This window comes from Heptranchias perlo, chromosome 28, assembly GCF_035084215.1.
Source record: "Heptranchias perlo isolate sHepPer1 chromosome 28, sHepPer1.hap1, whole genome shotgun sequence".
Lineage (NCBI taxonomy): Eukaryota > Metazoa > Chordata > Chondrichthyes > Hexanchiformes > Hexanchidae > Heptranchias > Heptranchias perlo.
This window is the reverse complement of record NC_090352.1, coordinates 37,750,630-37,768,226: the sequence shown is the minus strand read 5'-3', so window position 1 is coordinate 37,768,226 and position 17,597 is coordinate 37,750,630. Positions and strand designations below refer to the sequence as shown.

Sequence of the window (17,597 nt, the reverse complement as noted above, 5' to 3'; positions counted from 1 at the left end):
AAAAAGAGGAAGTGCTGGTGAATCTCTGCATGAAATTGGTTAGGTTGCAAGGTACACTTTCCGAGGCTCCAATATCCTTTCATAATTGGGTGCACAATTTGCACACATCATTATGCAGGGAAATTGGAGCCGTTGAAAGTGTACATAGTAGATTCATTGGGATGATACCAGGGATTAGAGGATGTATAGTTATGATGAAAGACTTGAAAAACTGAGGCTGTAATCACTGGGGCACAGAAGGTTAAGGAGGATCTAACAAATGTTTAAAATTTTGAGCAGATAAATAGTGAAAGATTATTTTCGCTTGCTGATGAATCGGTAACAAGACAGCGTAAGTTTAGCATTAGTACCAGAAACATAAAGGGGAAGGTTAAAAGATTATTTTTTCATTTAAAGGGTTATTAGATTATGGAATGAATTACCACAAGCGGCTATTGTTGCTGAGTCAATTGTAAGATTTAAGAGCGATGAAGAAAAATGTTAAAGCGTACAGAGAAAGAACAGGGAAATTAGATTAAAGTAGATAACGCTGATGTGGAGCTGACGCAGGCACTGTGGGCTGAATGGCCTTCTACTGTGCTCAGATTTCTATGATCTATATGGAAGCTTTCGAAACATCTAAAAGCTAAGTTACTCGCATTGTACAGTCCCTTCATGTCACACTTACATTCATTTGTTATACATTAAGCATTCAAATGAATAGGTCATTCATTTGTTATACATTAAGCAGTCCGTTCAGAAGTTGCACAAGCACATCTTCAGTCAAAACTGAAGCTATATAACGTCATGGGTACAGTGAGAAAGTGGCTGTCACGTGTCCGTAGAGGAATGGTGGAGGTTTGCTAGCTGGGGAAAGGCAGAGTGCTCTAAACTGTGCTCAAAGTTCTGCAGTTTCTAAGTGTGTTACAATAAAAAAAACCTTCGTCTAAATGTTTTGATTCCTTGGGTGTATCGTTTCAGTACTTGGATTTCCAGCCCCCAAAGGGCAGTGCAGGTATTGAAATGACTGGAGCATCGAGGATGGCATTACAGCTGAGAGTTTCTAGACAATGTTACCAACAGTTCTATTAGACCATCGCAGCCTGGAATAGCTTTGTGGCGTTCCATGATTAAAAGAATGCTCACCTTGTTCTGCTAAGCGTATGCGAATAGTAAAACAGCAGTTTGCGAGTCAGGGTATTGCTATGTGGGTTCTCCCTAGTGTGATCCCTTTTTTTTGCATCTTCCTCCAGCAGATTGCACCCGGTTTACAGAAGTAACTTAAAACTGCTGCACTTTTTAAAAGAGCAACAGAATTCACTGCTCAGCGTAATATTGTCTTCCTCGGCTTCATTAAAGCAGCTCTGCTTTCTGTCAAAGAGACGTTTTTGTCTCCGATAAATGAGTCAGACTAAGCAAGGGGGCTGGTTTGTGTTTTGTGCAGGGCTGCAATTGAAAGCAGTGGTATGATAGTTAATGTCACAGTTGGATCGACTTATCACTTCAGCCTTTGTGTGGTGATGTTTGACCTCAGTTACGAGCCTGATTGTGCTCAGGAGATTGAAACTCTTCCTGACACAACTACCTGTTTATTTTAATCATAAAATTCAATTTATTTTCTCTTGCATTTTCACCTTTACCTCCTTGCACCCCTGTTTTTTAACCCGTCAATTTGTTGCCTCTGTTCAGCTGGGTGAATGGCCCTGAATCTATGGACTTTCCTCTGATTTTTACATGAATGAAATTCTTTTTGGGTTTGATTCCTGGCCTGCGCTGAACTAGCTGATCTTAGTTTGGGCAGCAACTGGGAACAATAACTGACCTCAGAACCCCTGGTCTCGGGAAAGGAAAAGCCAGCCAGGGGTTGCGCTCTTAATAGCAACCCCTGTTGGGAGTGCACATTCTGTGGACATCGGGTTCAACTGGGAAGCCCTCCATAGTGAAATAGCCTGTTGACGCTCACTATCCAACCTCAGTATTTGCAGAATGGGCACTTGGGTGAGTACCAGAGGGTACATGATGCCCATGGAACTGTACCCGGCCCTGCTTGCAGGGAGGAGAATTGTGGGGAAATGGCTGTCTCCACTTATTATCTCCCCCCCGCTACAGATGGCTGAGCTGTCAGCAACTCACCCTGAAATTATAGTTTATATGACTGTTGTACCCATGGATGTAAATGATCATTTCATTTTCTTGGAACGAGGTGCTGGTTTGTGGTGACTGTTGATTTTCATATAATGTTGTGAAATAACAGCCAGCATGTAGAATCATGCGTGGAATAGACCTTCGCATCATGTGATATTTACCTTGAAAATGGGCAGAAAGCCATTTTCTTCCCTCCTCATTCACTGATGTGGAGTTTATAATTTTCGAGTCTTTTTGTGAATTTCCTCCCGGGTCTTTTGAACCACATTATCCCATGTCGAGTTTAGGTAATGACACACAGCTGCATATTAATGTCTAGACACTCCAAAATGTACTTTGCACATGCAGCGAGTGACTTCTGTTTAGTTACGTTGCCTGTAAAAGGGGAAGTTTTCCCTCCTTTAAATTTAACCTGAGTTACACTGATCCGTGTTCATCTTTTTTTTTGAAAAGACATTTACTCTTTATTATTTTTGAAGAGCGTACACAGCAAATGGGAGACTTAGAACTGAAACCAAAATGAATCAGATTGGATGTATTGCACTGATTCTCTTCCAATACTTTGTATTGAATACCTGTCTTCCAAGACCAAGAAATAAGAAAGAACTTGCATTCACATAGGTCTTACCATGCCTCTCCGAGACATTCACTTAGCGTGAATTACATTCTGCAGTTATTGTTGTGTGTGGGTAAGATAAATGCAGAGCCATTTTGTGCACAATAAAGTCCCATAACAACAACAACAACAACTTGCATTTATAAAACGCCATCAATGTAGTAAAACGTTTCACAGGAGCATTACTAGACAAAAATTTGACACCTAACCACATAAGGGGATATTAGGGCAGGTGACCAAAAGCTTAGTCAAAGAGGTAGGTTTTAAGGAACGTTTTAAAGGTGGAGAGGTTTAGGGAGGGAATTCCAGAGCTTAGGGCTTAGGCAGGTGAAGGCATGGCCGCTAATGGTGGAGCAGTGAGAATCGGGGATGTGCAAGAGGCCAGAATTGGAGGAGTGCAGAGACCTCGGAGGGTCGTGGGGCTGGAGGAGGTTACAGAGATGGAGAGGTGAACATGCACGAGATGAATGAAAGATTAATTTGTTTTTGGTGGTGTTGGTTGAGGAGAGAATGTTAGCCAGGACGCTGCGAGAACCAGTTGCTCTTCTTCGGATTGTGCCATGGGATCTTTTAACATCCATTTGAATCCACGGAACAGGCTTAATGTCTCATCCAAGGGACAGTACTTCTGACAATGCAACATTTTCTTAGTACTTCTCCGAATTGTCAGTCTAGATTACACGCTGAATGCCTGGAGTGGGGATTTAACCCACAGCCTTCTGACCCAGAGGCGATAGTGCTACACTGAGCCAAGCTAACACCTAATAAAGCTATATACAGTTACACAATCGCATTTGGAATTTTAATACTTTTTTAAATTGTTTTTTCAAAGTTACTGATTGAATTCCATCTCTTTTAGCTGTAAAAAGATACACAGTTGTAAATATTTTATTGGCTACAGGTGGTGGCCTGGTACCACCCTGTGTGTCGGTGTCAGATTCACTGTTCTACGAGGTGCTGAGGATGAAGTTTCTGTCTCTGACGTTTTCCCACATAGTGAGTTACTGATCTCATTTGTGGTGTAGGAGAGGCAGCTAACATTCTTCCTCACTAGAAAAGAAAATCAAAAATGTTGAGTCAACCCTGGCACTCTGCTGCCTTGGGAGAAGCCTGGAAGTGCCCCTGTCTTCTCGGCCAAAGAACTGTCTTGTGTGTTGCGGAGGGGGAGGTGGGAAGGAAGCAGATCTAAAGCCGGGATGGTGGGTAGAGAGGTGGTACTCATTATGATCTAAAAGATCATTTTAGTCGAATCTAACGTGATACACATTGGGACTCGATGGGTTACCTAAAAATAAACCTTTGAGTGATGGCACATACACATCTCAACTCAGTGCAGGCCTGAGTAACTCAGTCATTCCTTTTTTTTGTAGCTCACTGAGTCTCGTTTTATGTCTTGTTCATTTCACGTATGAACTGATTTGCAAGGTTATTTTTATTTTTTAAAAGAGGTTGACATAATATAACATAATGGCCTTATTCTGTGGGAACCTAACATGCCACAGCACTACAGCATGCTCCATGATATAGAGCTCAGCATCATCTCTCAGATTTCAGTAAAGTGTACTGATGGTCATGTGAGATTTATGTATTGTGTTCACCTGAACCATGGAAAACATCCAGCAGCACCGTTACAGATCCTAGGGGAACAATTCTGGCAGTGCCGTTCCACCAGTGAATTTTGATGGGGCAGAACTTCCAGCAGCCATCGACCTCCATCGCAATTAATTTAAATAATGGGGCAGCACAACCAAAGTGCCAACCCATGGCAGGAGCAGAACTCTGCCCCTCCAATAGGGGCAGCCAGAGTACTGGAGCTGCATCAGTAAGCCGGGCAGAAGAACACCCCCTCCACCACCCCATGAGTGCAATTTTGTTAAAAGTTATCAATGGGGCAGAATCCTGGTACATCCACCCTCTGCCCCCCCCCCCCTCACCCCAGTTATCCTGCCACACCCCCTGCTGTAATTAACCCTGAATTGTGCTCCCCACGTTGTGCATTTTCTGGGTTCCTGTCCTTTCAAACTTAAGGTTGTGTTTGGAGCGAGATTTGTAAATTGTATTCGCAAGGGTGAAGTTACAGGCCTGTCACTAGAGTTGGAAGTGATGGGTGTGTATCTACTTGCTGCCCTAAAAGGATCGTTCCCCCACATTCAAGGTGCCCAGCCAGATGGGAAATGAAGCAAATCCGACATCGCGCCTCCAGTTCTGCTAAAGTCTAATTCACAACTTTGGAGCATCTGGGCCTGCTGAAATCTATTGCATGCACAGTTATCCATTGTTGCCTAAATCACCCTGCAATATAAATGGAGCAAATTCAGGATTAAGCGAACCCGCAGATGCCCATTTCTAGTGGTTCTGTAATGTAAATGGACTCTGAAGTGATGAATTAAGAGTACTACACAATCAGTGCTTTGTGTAATATTGAAGTGTATTGGCTTAAGTGCAGTTTTTTTCTCTTATGGAGTATGGGTCTCAGTGTGCTAAGTAGGACTAGTGACAAACACTGCTGTATAAATGTCAGCCTTGGTTCATTGATAGCACTCTTGCCTCTGAGTCAGAAGGTTGTGAATACAAGTCCCGCCCCAGGAATTGAGCACCTAATATTGGCATGCTGCCTTGGAGGAGGTGCCATCTTTCCGATGAGATATCAAACCATAATCCAGTCTGCCCCCTCAGATGAATATAAAAGATCCCATGGTACTATTTGAAGTAGAGGGGGGAGTTGTCCTGGTGTCCTGGCCAACATTCATCCCTCAATGTGTGCAAATTGGCATCCTTGTTTGACAACAAAACAATAGTGACTACACTTCAAAGGTAACAATTAACTGTAAAGCGTGATAGGTGCTGTATCAACTCAGGTTCTCTGGTGTCATTTGGTCACCTGGTACTTGCTCATTGAGGAAAGGCAGTAAATGGCAAGCAGTTTTCATTCTTTTATTAAAGTCGTTACTGCAGCAAAGATTAAATAATTGTAGTGTGCAGCATACCACCCAAGAGAGAATGCATTAAATTGGTATGTACGTGTATCACGTGATGCATTGCATAACTTCAGGTTTAAAAAAAATTGCCAGAATTTGTAACAATTTACTGCATGTAAACCATTAATATTCAGTCCATGTGTGATGTAGCTAGAGTTGTGTCTTTGAAAGGGTTAAGATGACATAATTTGAAGAGAAGCTGAAATGTGTAATAAACTAAGTGAAAATTGAGCTGTACGAAGAGATTTATGTTCAGCAATTCCACAAGTTCATGGAGACCCTTCAGAAGGAATAGTATGCTTTGAAATGTCAGCAGAAGATCCCCAGATCCTTCAGTGTGTGGTTCTGGAACCAGCATTGAATTCAGATACTAGGATACGCGTTCCTTCATTATCCTTTGATGAAAGCGACGAGCAATTTTCCTCTCCAGCCTCGTACTTCTTATTTGTACGAAGTATACAGGAAAGGATTTCTCCTATTTTGTTCTTCCACCAACAGTTACTTTAATGCGAAATTCTTCATTCTTGAAATGTAATATTAAACAATGAGTTCTTGTTTGGAGTTAATCTCTGGAGTTGAACCCTTTGGCTTCCCGAGCTTTCCCTCATTATAACACTTTCCGATATACCACAACTTCTGACACAGTAGCATCCATTATAATAGATACACTGCGCAGAAAACCCTCACTAGAAAGCACTTTGTGAATGGTGCCCAAAGGTAGCCTCGAGGAATGGGTCTTCCTATTTTCATTGCAGCAAATTATATATATTTTTAAAAATTGCATGGCACTACAGCCAGAGGCAAATGTAAGATGGACAGGTGTCTTAGAAAATTAACCATGCTAATTAATGGAAGTCCAAAAAAGACCTGGTGAGTTTATTCTGAGGCAGCAAAGGGCAATTCCTTTGTCGAATGCATGCCCCAATAGCCCCGCTTCAGCAGGTGATGGTTAACTGTGTATTTGAACTTCTGTGTATTAGAGCGACACAACCTGGGAAAGATCAGAGAAGCAGCAAAGAGTGGTTAAATAAACTTTTTGGGTTATTAGAAACTGCGGAAGCTGCCTTGAATTGAGAATATCAGACCTGTGTTTGCTGCTAACTCTGAAACACTAATTGTGGAAAACATGTTGATCAGATGGGAATTAATTCAGCAGTTATCTCCGTAACCTCCTCCAGCCCTACAACCCTCTGAGATCTCTGTGCTCCTCCAACTTTGGCCTCTTGTGCATCTCCGATTTCCTTCGCCCACCATTGGCGACCATGCCTTCAGCTGCCTAGGCCTTATGCTCTGGAATTCCCTCCCTAAACCTCCCCACCTCTCTACCTCTCTCTCCTCCTTTAAGACACTTCTTAAAACCTATCTCTTGGACCAAGCTATTGGTCACCTGTCCTAATATCTCCTTATGTGGCTTGGGGTCAAATTTTGTCCGATAACACTCCTGTGAAGCGCAGTGGGATGTTTTACCACTTTAAAGGCACCATATAAATGCAAGTTGTTGTGGTTAATTCAAGGTAAATCCACCAGTGCTTGGTGTGCAATTTATTTTAGAAGTAAACAAAATTGAGCCTTTTCCTGATGGCAGTTCTACCTGGAAGCATTTGTTACATAGATAAGATTTCAGGAGCCATGTGAAGCTGAATTTCTTGGGGTGCTGTGAGTCAAGGAACTAATGGTGCATAGTTTACAATTCTAGACATCAACTCACAAGTGGCAGGCTCTTTGTCGACCAAAATAATGACCCAATTGAGGGCTCTGTTCACACTGTTTAAAATCTGAGCTTGCTGTCAATTAGATTCCATCTGAGCGAACAGCCCTAGGGTGGAGAGAAGCATACACAGTGATATCTTGTTTAATCAACATGCAAAGGAGCTTTCAGACCTCACTTGTACTTTTCTTGGGTCTTTTTTCCTGCCGTAAAATTGGACATTGCGGTATTCCCTATTTAGTCAGTTTATACAACAGATGTGGGGATAATGTTGTTTTTGCAAAGTAAAGGTTTTTAAATTTTTTTATTGGAAGTTATTAACAGCATAGAGGACATCCTCACTGTGTCTTGTGAGCTGCCTTTCACCTCTCCAGATGTGACTAGCTGCTATATTAAGAATCCCCTAAATAGGGATCAAGTGCTAAACTCACATGAGACCTTCTTGGCCCCAAATGCTGTTAATTCTGATGTTGACTCGTGGAACTTGGGTGGACATTTTGCTTGGGGATTGTATCTAAAGACCAAAAACAAATGAATTTATTGAATTCCTGGTCAGCTTTGTTATAGTAAAAAAAAAGTTCTTGTCACTTCACTTCGGTGCAGTACAGATTGCTGTAAGTCTAGTGCTTCCGCTCAAAGCACCCGAAAATGGCAGGTAATGACCGTGTTGGGAGGGGTGGGTTTAGATTTGGTTTTGGATTGATATTTTGTTTCATTGGTATCAAAAATTGAGTATTGCATTATAATGTGATAATCTTGTTAGTTTAGCAAAACTGGTGGTGTATAAAATGTTGTACAATGCTTTAGCTTGGCTCAGTTGATAGCACTCTTGCCTCTGAGTCAGAAGATTGTAGGTTCAAAACTACACTCCAGGATTTGAGTTTATAATCTGGGTGGTCACTACAGGGCAGTACTGAGGGAATACTGCACTGTAAGAGATGCTGTCTTTCAGGTTAACATACCAGACCATGGTGCCGCTTGCCTTCTCTGATGGACTTTAAAGATCCCATGACACTGTTTGAAGAACAACAGGGAGTTCTGGAGGGGCTCAATGGCCTATGTTCCTATGTTCTCCCTGCATCTGGTCTAACAGTTCTCTCTCAACCAACACCACCAAAAAGAAACAGATTAAGTAGTTACAAACAGATTGAGTGTATGTGGAATCTTGCTGTGTGCCATGTTGCATTGTATGTGGAACATTTTGAGAAGTTTCTGAGAGATGTGATAAAGTGCTATAACAATGCTGTTCTTTATTCCCTCCTAAATGAGGCTTTGAGTTTTGTGCCTATAAACATCCAGTGATATAAAGGCCGGATGATGCTGTCATCTGTCGCTCGTTTACAGACTTGGTTCGAGTGATATGGATTGTGCCAAAGGATTTGTGGAGCCTTTCCAAATCCATATTTTGTACCAACTGTCTTTAAAATCAAGTGTAGAAAAATACAGTCCTTCAGTAGGTATTCATCACCACATAGGAGAGTTCTCAGGCAGGCTACGTTCCCTGAACTTGCTGCTTTGTAAACTTGTTTCAGATACCATGTGGGTGGCTGCCAGGATAAGTTTGTGCTGTAACAGATGCTGCATCCAGAGTGGAAATTTTTGCCATGCGGTTTTCTTTTATTTTGTTTAAATTTGAGTGTTGAATAAAACACATTTCTATGGCACTGCGTGATGCAGTGAAATAACCCTGTCATGGAAACCCACTCCTTTTTTTATGCAAACTTTCGAGAATGCCTTAGCTTCTTCAGATTTCTACCTGGTGTGGAGCTGCACTTATACAGACTACAATGGTGCTGTTTCAATCCCTGACCTGTGCTGTGTTAGCTAATATCAGCCTCTGTGGTAGCGGGGCTACTGCTGGCCAAAGCTAACAAGGGAGGGGGGTGGGTTCGGGTGCAGGGGGTGGGGAGAATCAGCCAGCATTCCCACTTCTGATTGCTATTCAATGACTATGACAGGAAAGTACATATGGGTGGGTGTTGGATGAGAACAGGATTGGATTTGGCTGTGGTGCACCCAGTGGTCGAATAGCCTGCCACCACTCGCTGCCTAAGCTCACACATGAATAGCTACTTGAGCAAGGTACCCCAGCATCAGTAACTGTCTTCAGGAAATGTAAGAGGGGGAGGGGTGGGGGGAGGTACCTCAAAGTATTTTAAGGGAAGATTGCCTTCCTGGTCTGAGAGGAAGAGACGCATGGGATAAAACTTGTGGAGTCAAGAGGGAGCCCTTGGGCCACAAATGTAAACAGTAATGGCAACGTCTCCTTGGACAGGGTTAGGGTTGCATTTGGTATCTATCTTTTTCTTTTCAAGTTTTGTTTACTCTCTTTGATCTTGCTAGTGTCCCGCAGTATGGGTCCATTTTCCATGGGGTGCGTGTTTTGCCAAGGAGTTACTGAAGTTCCACGAGGTTAAGGAGGGCACCGGATGAGTTTCACAGAAGTGTTTTGAATTGAGGCTAGGAGACTGTGAAATTCATTGAGTCCCCTCTGAACCCGTGGAACTTTGGAGACTCTTTGTAAAAAGTGCACCTGTGGAAAAATGCACAGCTCTCACTATAGGACTTGACCTTGAATTAAGTTTGTTAGTTTAAAAATAAAATTAAAATATGGAAGAGGAGAGCCTAAAGAAAGTAGAAGAACAACTTTTTAAATTCTCTTTAAACAATTTTGCTGTCTTCACCTCTTTTCCCAAGGATGCTAACTCATTGCTGGGGATGGTGCTGTTGGTGCTGATTACTCTCCTGGTGGCCCAGGTGGCCATTGTTCATATGTGAGCCAGACCATAAGTGCTAGCGAGCAATTCCATCCTGGGAGCGGGGGTGGGTGGGGGCTTGACAGCCCAGACTGATACTGTCCTCACACGACATCGCTACATGTGCCCTTCCAGCAGGAATCATTGGATTGCAATTATGCTGTATTTGTTGCCTCCCTATCTTAGGGACACTTAGCAGTCATAGTGCATCTATCTCCACCCTATCTAAAAGTCCGCTAACTCAGCACGAACTGGTGCCTGAGCCCGGGATCTTCCTCATTTGTGCAGCTGACCTACTCACTGGACAAACATGCTAAGCCATTGGGGAGATGGAAGGGGAATAGGAAATTTTAAAAAGGATTATAAAAAAAATAATGTGCCCTTTATTCCGAAAATGTGATTAACTTTAAAACTGGTAAATATGAATGTCTTCTAATTTGACGTTCTGTGACTTTAAAGATTCCCAAACGAGTAACATCAAAGTGGTGATTAAAGTGAGTGAGATCTTTTATTTGGCCAACATACATTGTATTTAATAACTACCATAAATCAAAACTGCACAACTTCCTCTCTCACTTACCTCAGCCTTTTTACAGAGCCCCTGGTGATTTTCACCCATTTAATTAAACACGATGACAGGACTTTGAAAGAATGTGCCAATGTTTGGCTGCCATGTTTCTATGGTGTCCATTGGAGGAACGAATAATAATAGCAGTGATGAGTAGTTAAACCCATCTTTGAAAGGTGTCCTGAAGAGTTCAGTGTAAAACTTAATCAATGTGTTTTTTTAATCCCCTTTTGAAAAAAAATTGGGCGAAATAATGAAGGTTTGGCCTCATTAGGAATGTGAAAAAGGGGGTAAATGTGAATTAAAAAAAAAATTTGTTCATGGGATGTGGGCGTCGCTGGCGAGGCTAGCATTTATTGCCCATCCCTAATTGCCCTTGAGAAGGTGGTGGTGAGCAGCCTTTTTGAACCGCTGCAGTCCGTGTGGTGAATGTCTTCTAATTTGACGTTCTCCCACATCTCCCACAGTGCTGTTGCGAAGGGAGTTCCAGGATTTTGACCCAGCGACGATGAAGGAATGGCGATATATTTCCAAGTCGGGATGGTGTGTGACTTGGAGGAGAACGTGCAGGTGGTGTTGTTCCCATGTGCCTGCTGCTTTTGTCCTTCTAGGTGGTGGAGGTCGCGGGCTTGGGAGGTGCGGTCGAAGAAGCCTTGGTGAGTTGCTGCAGTTCATCCTGTGGATGGTACACACTGCAGCCACAGTGCGCGGGGTTGAAGGGAGTGAATGTTTAGAGTGAATGTGGATGGGGTGCCAATCAAGTGGGCTGCTTTGTCCTGGATGGTGTCGAGCTTCTTGAGTGTTGTTGGAGCTGCACTCATCCAGGCAAGTGGAGAGTATTCCATCACACTCCTGACTTGTGCCTTGGAGATGGTGGAAAGGCTTTGGAGAGTCAGGAGGTGAGTCACTCGCCACAGAATACCCAGCCTCTGACCTGCTCTTGTAGCCACAGTATTTATATGGCTGGTCCAGTTAAGTTTCTGGTCAATGGTGACCCCCAGGATGTTGATGGTGGGGGATTCGGCAATGGTAATGCCGTTGAATGTCAAGGGGAGGTGGTTAGACTCTCTCTTGTTGGAGATGGTCATTGCCTGACACTTGTCTGGCGCGAATGTTACTTGCCACTTATGAGCCCAAGCCTGGATGTTGTCCAGGTCTTGCTGAATGAAATGGGTAGTAACAATTACAATATGCAATTGACTTTAGAGAGGAAGAAAGAACTTACATTTATATAGCATCTTATCATGTCTCTCAGAAGCATTCCGAAGTTCTTCACATAGCACCAATTATATCGTGCAGTCAGTGGGAGTCAAGAGGAAATTCCTGCAGTGGTCAGAGTTATATCTGACATAAAGGAAGATGGTTATGGTCGTTGGAGGCCAATCATTGCAGCCCAGGAGCTCCTCAGGGAAACATCCTCAACCTTCAGTTATTTCATTGATGTTCAATGAAGGTCAATGGAAGTGTTTCGCTAATGATTCTACAGTATTCAGCTCCATTAACAACTCCTTGAATAATGAAGCAGCCCATGCCAATCTACAACAGGACCTGGACAACGTCCAGGCTTGGGCTGACGAGTGTCAGGTAACGTTTGGATTATATAGGTGTCAGGTAATGGCCACCACCAATAACAAAAGACCCAACCACCTCCTCCTTGACCTTCAATGGTGGCACAATTACCAAGTCCCCCACCATCAACATCTTGGGATCAACATAAACCAGAAGCTTAACTGTAGCAGCTATATTAACACTGCAGCTACAAAAGACGGGCAGAGGATGGGTACTCTGCGAAAAATGGTTCACCTCCTGAGCCCTCACTTCTCCACTATCTACAAGGTACAAATCAAGAATGTAATGTAATATTCACCACTCACCTGGATGGATACAGTTACTACAACAACATCAACTACTTACATTTATATAGCACCTTTAATGTGATAAAACATCCCAAGGCGATTATCAAACAAAATTTGACACCGAGCCACATAAGGAGATATTAGGACAGGTGACCAAAAGCTTGATCAAAGAGGTAGGTCTTAAGGAGTGTTTTAAAGGAGAGAGATGTAGAGAGGCGGAGAGGTTTAGGGAGGAAATTCCAGAGCTTAGGGCCTAGGCAGCTGAAGCTACGGCCGCCAATGGTGGAGCGATTAAAATCGGGGATGCGCAAAAGGCAAAAATTGGAGGAGCGCAGAGATTTCGGAGTGTTGTAGGGCTGAAGGAGGTTATAGAGATAGGGAGGGGCGAGGCCTTGGAGGGATTTGAAAACAAGGATGAGAATTTTAAAACCGAGGCGTTCCAGGACTGGGAGCGAATGTAGGTCAGTGAGCACAGTGGTGATGGGTGAACAGGACTTGATGTGAGTTAGGATACGGGCAGCAGAGGTTTGGGGGAGCTCAATGTCATCCAGGCAAAGCAATCCGCTCGGTCAGCACCCTTGTACACTAGACTATATATTCACCATCTCCACCACTGGTACACTGTAGTCGCTGTATACAATCTACAGGATTCACAGCAGCAACTCGCCAAGGTAACTTCTTCGACAGCACTTCCCAGCAGTATTATGGGAACGCCATTATCTCTGTGTTCCCCTCCAGGTCACACATCATCCTGAAATTGTTCAGAAATAGCCATTCCTTCCTCGTTGCTGAGTCAAAATCCTGGAATCCCTACCTAGCACCATTGTGAGAATGACATCAGCACAAGGACAGTAGTGGTTCAAGGAGATTGCTCACCACCACCTTCTCGGGGCAACTAGGAATGGGCAATAAAAATGTGGGTTTGTCAGTGTCACCCACATTCTGAGAACAAATAAGAGAAGTTACTGTTTTATGTGAGTAAATGCTGCAGCCATTTTGTACAAAGCAAAGTCCCACAAACAACAATGAAATGATGACCAGTTAAAATGTTTTTTGTGGTGTTGGTCAGTAGGAAGATTGTTGGACAGGACACCAGGAGGATTCTTTGCTCTTTTTAAAATAATGGCATGGGTTTTTTTTTCTATGCCCACCTGAACCGTGGGACCTTGGTTTAAAGCCTCATCTGAAGGCCAGTACTTCCAACAATGCAGCATTCCCTCAATCCTGAACTGGAGTGTCAGCCTCGATTAGGTGCTTAAGGTGGAATGGGTCTTGAACCCCCACAGCCTTCTGATTTTAGAAGCAAGAGTGCATCTAACCCATCCAAGCTGATGCATATCCAATAAACTTAAAAAAAAATACAATACAACACAACACATGTTCCTATGAAAGGGACAGAGTTAATGTGACATTTCTATGAACTTCAATGGACCTCAATGGTCTTTTTTTGTCCTGTTCATTTTTTATGTTCCTATATCCATTCAGTTAATTTTTGTATGGTCATTCAAATCCTGCTCGATTTTAAATGGGTAAATAGCCTTCTGATCTATTGCATACAAACGTGCACAAATACCATACGCCCTGCAACACAGCATCAGTCTTTTCTCCTTTAATACATAGAACACCATCTGGCTGTGCACACAAGGAAGGTTAGAGTTTAGAGAGCAGACACGAAAATAATCAGCTTGATTTTCTCTGCCACAATGTTTAGGTAGAGCTTTAGAACTATTGCTCATTTGAGTCATCAGATACTTTGATGTCTCACAAATTATGGGCAACTCTTATGTACTTGATAATCTTTTGATGTGCATAATTTTTGTATGGATCAGAAAGAAACTGTAGCATTGCCACATGCAATGGGGGCTCAACTGGGTGTGGCTGCTACAGCTGAAATCCTTTCTACATGCGGAGTGAGTATGGCATTATTCAGCAGCAGCTGGAATGCATTGGAGGATGCTACAGTCTGCATCACCATCTTCATTTTCTTCTTCTCATTCTTCTGGTTCAAAGTCAATCCAGCAGATTTGGTTTTCTGCAGATTATTGCTTCATGTTCCTTGTGACCCAGAAGCCTGCTATAACAGAGTAAAGGTGGAACGCACAGCAAATTAGACAAATGACGTGGGAACCTGCTTTTGGAGGTGTCGGTTGAGGGTTGGCCACGGCACCAGGAGAACTCCCCTTCTCCCACAGGATCATTTACGTCAGATGGGGGTATCTGTTTAATGTCTCATTCAAAAGATCGCATCTCCAACAATGCAGCACTCCCATTCCCTTAGTACTGCACTGAGTAAATTTAAAAAATGTTAAGTCACAATCTTTTTCGCTCAAGTGTGTGAAATGATATATATTGTAATTTGTCAAAATTATTTAATGACCATTTTGTACTTGTTATGACTATAAAATAAACTGAATTACTGAAAGGAAAATACTTTTCTATAAACGCTAATGCCCATCTCGGCGCCAGTGGGACGTTGCTCTGTGATGGGAATAGAAGCCTTGTTTTAACAAATACTTCCATACTAACAGAATGTCCACGCTGAAAATAGTTCCCAGATTGTGCAATTCTGAACACCCTGAGAATTTTGTACTGTGCAGCTGTTTGTGAACATGGCAGAATTTACTGTGGTAGAATAAAGCAAACATTACTGATGCTGTGTATATAGCACACATACACGCAGACACATGTAAACATGCACATATACTGTCAATTGGAATGGTTTCCTGACCATACATTTTTGTTTAGCGCCTCAAAGTCTATTGTTTTATTTATTTATATAGTCTTGTGTAAATTAATTTTCAAGCTAAAAGCCCACTATTAGTGTGCGTCAGATGACATTTTCAGTGTTTGGAAACAACGTCCAATTTAGTTTTATCGTATTAAAAAGTAGAGGAGTTTGTTACTGGCAGTAACACATAGGATGGGGTTCAGTCAGTGTCATTCAGTCAGTCATGCTCACGTGGAGCATAAACACCAGCATGGACCTGTTGGGCCGAATGGCCTGTTTCCATGCTGTACATTCTTTGTAATTGTAATTAACTATCAGAATGGAGCTTGAATGGTTTGTTAATATTGCCTGAACCTGGAGATGTGCTACTGCCATTAATTGTATTCTATTGTCTTTATAAAAATGAAAGACTTGCATTTATATAACGACCTCAGGACGTTCCAAAGTGCTTTACAACCAATGAAGTACTTTTTGAAGTGTAGTCACTGTTGTAATGTAAGAAAACCTGGCAGTCAATTTGCACACAGCAAGCTCCCACAAACAGCAATGAGATTATGACCAGATAATTAGTTTTAGTGATTTTGGTTGAGGGATGAGATAAATATTGGCCAGGACACCGGGGAGAACTCCCCTGCTCTTCGAATAGTGCTGTGGGATCTTTTAAGAAAGTTGGTGTTGGGGTTATGCTATAAAGAAAATCTGTAAACATTGGAAACCTGAAATAAAAACAGGAAATGCACAGCAGGTCTGTCAGCACCTGAAAGAAAGAAAAGGCAGGTTGATGTTTTGGGTGGGAGCCTGCATCAGGTCTAGTTGAAATGGGCCTGAAATGTTAACCTACCTTTCTTTATCGGCTGGTGTCCGGTTTTTATTTTGTGGAATGTCTCGGGCTGTAGTCCTTCTGTAATGATATTTTATCCTGGCCATTTGTTTAACAAAAATCATTCTGTTTGAAGCAAAAACATTCTATAAGAAATACTGTTATTCTGACTTACCTCTCTTTGCTTTGCTTTGTAATGCAGGTGCTTGTCAGTGAGGATGCTGAAGGTGAAGGCATAGTGGCTCATTTCCTGGCCCATGACAATAAACCCATTTCCTGTATGGCTTTCAACCCCAGTGGTAAGTGCACCTCATTCTCTCTGCCTTGTTTTTAAAATATTAACTCTCTGCAGACCACAGTGCAGCATTCTGCTTCGTATCCAAAAATGGACCTTTAGGAGTTTACCTGTCTCTAAAGAAATGCCCAAAGCTGAACAACTTGAACAAGTCCCTGCCCAAACATTTATTTCCTTCTTAGTTACTGCATCTAGATCAGTTCACATTGGTAACAGCTATTACGTCTGCCTTGTCTTGAGTTATTTTTCTCAATTTAGCTGTTTGGTTAGAAGATAGATAGAGATGAGGAAGAAAGGCTATTTAGCCCACTGATCTGGAAACATAGAAAATAGGAGCAGGAGTAGGCCATTCGGCCCTTCGAGCCTGCTCCACCATTCAATATGATCATGGCTAATCCTCTATCTCAATACCATATTCCCACTCTCTCCCCATATCCCTTGATGCCTTTTTGGTTCTCCCCATCCTATTACAGCATATAACTGTGTCTTAAATGACTCCATTACTGTACACGGAAGTCCATTATAAGTGTTGATGACTTTTTGTTTAAAGATTACTTTTCTGACAGTCCTAAATCTACGTTTCACCAGTTTAAACATAGAATTACATCGAATTTACAGCACAGGATAAGGCCATTCGCCCAACTGGTCTGTGCTGGTGTTAATGCTCCACATGAGCCTCCTCGCACCCTACTTCATCTCACCCCATCTGCATATCCTTCTATTCCTTTTATTCTCATGCACTTATCTGGCTTCCCCTTAAAGGCATCTATGCCATTCGCTTCAATTGTCTGAACCTACTGTCAAAGTTTACCTTACAGTAGTGCCTGGATTTACCTTTTCTGTACTGTTTTATATCTAATATCCCATTGCAGTCACTGTCCTTCCAATGACCTTATTGTGAATGATCATATGGACGTCCTGGCTTTTGACTGAAACTTGCTCATGGGTGATGATCCCTTCCCCATTGCCTGCCTGGCTATATGTTTCACCACCTGCCCTGCCCAAACTGATTGCGTGGTGGTGTAGCCCCTATTGCCAAGTCACATCTCTGCCTCTCCCCCTGCTCCTCTGGCAACTTCTCCTTCGAGCATCCTATTCTACCCATTTTGCAGCTCCTTGAAAATGAACATTTTCAACACCCTCCCCTC

The 17,597-nt window shown here is 42.6% G+C and overlaps 1 protein-coding gene across 7 annotated transcripts in view; it reads left to right on the top strand.

Annotated features, from left to right (window-relative positions):
* The window catches only part of bcas3 (BCAS3 microtubule associated cell migration factor), a 666,368-nt gene that overhangs the window by 126,000 nt on the left and 522,771 nt on the right, over positions 1–17,597 (top strand). For all 7 annotated transcript variants that reach the window (XR_010968541.1, XR_010968542.1, XM_068008504.1 and 4 more), the window contains exon 13: positions 16,357–16,453. Coding sequence is in view for 5 of the 7 variants with exons in the window: in XM_068008504.1 (XP_067864605.1) it covers positions 16,357–16,453 (97 nt within the window). In the remaining 2 variants the exon portion in view is untranslated. The remainder of the gene's footprint in view (positions 1–16,356; positions 16,454–17,597) is intronic.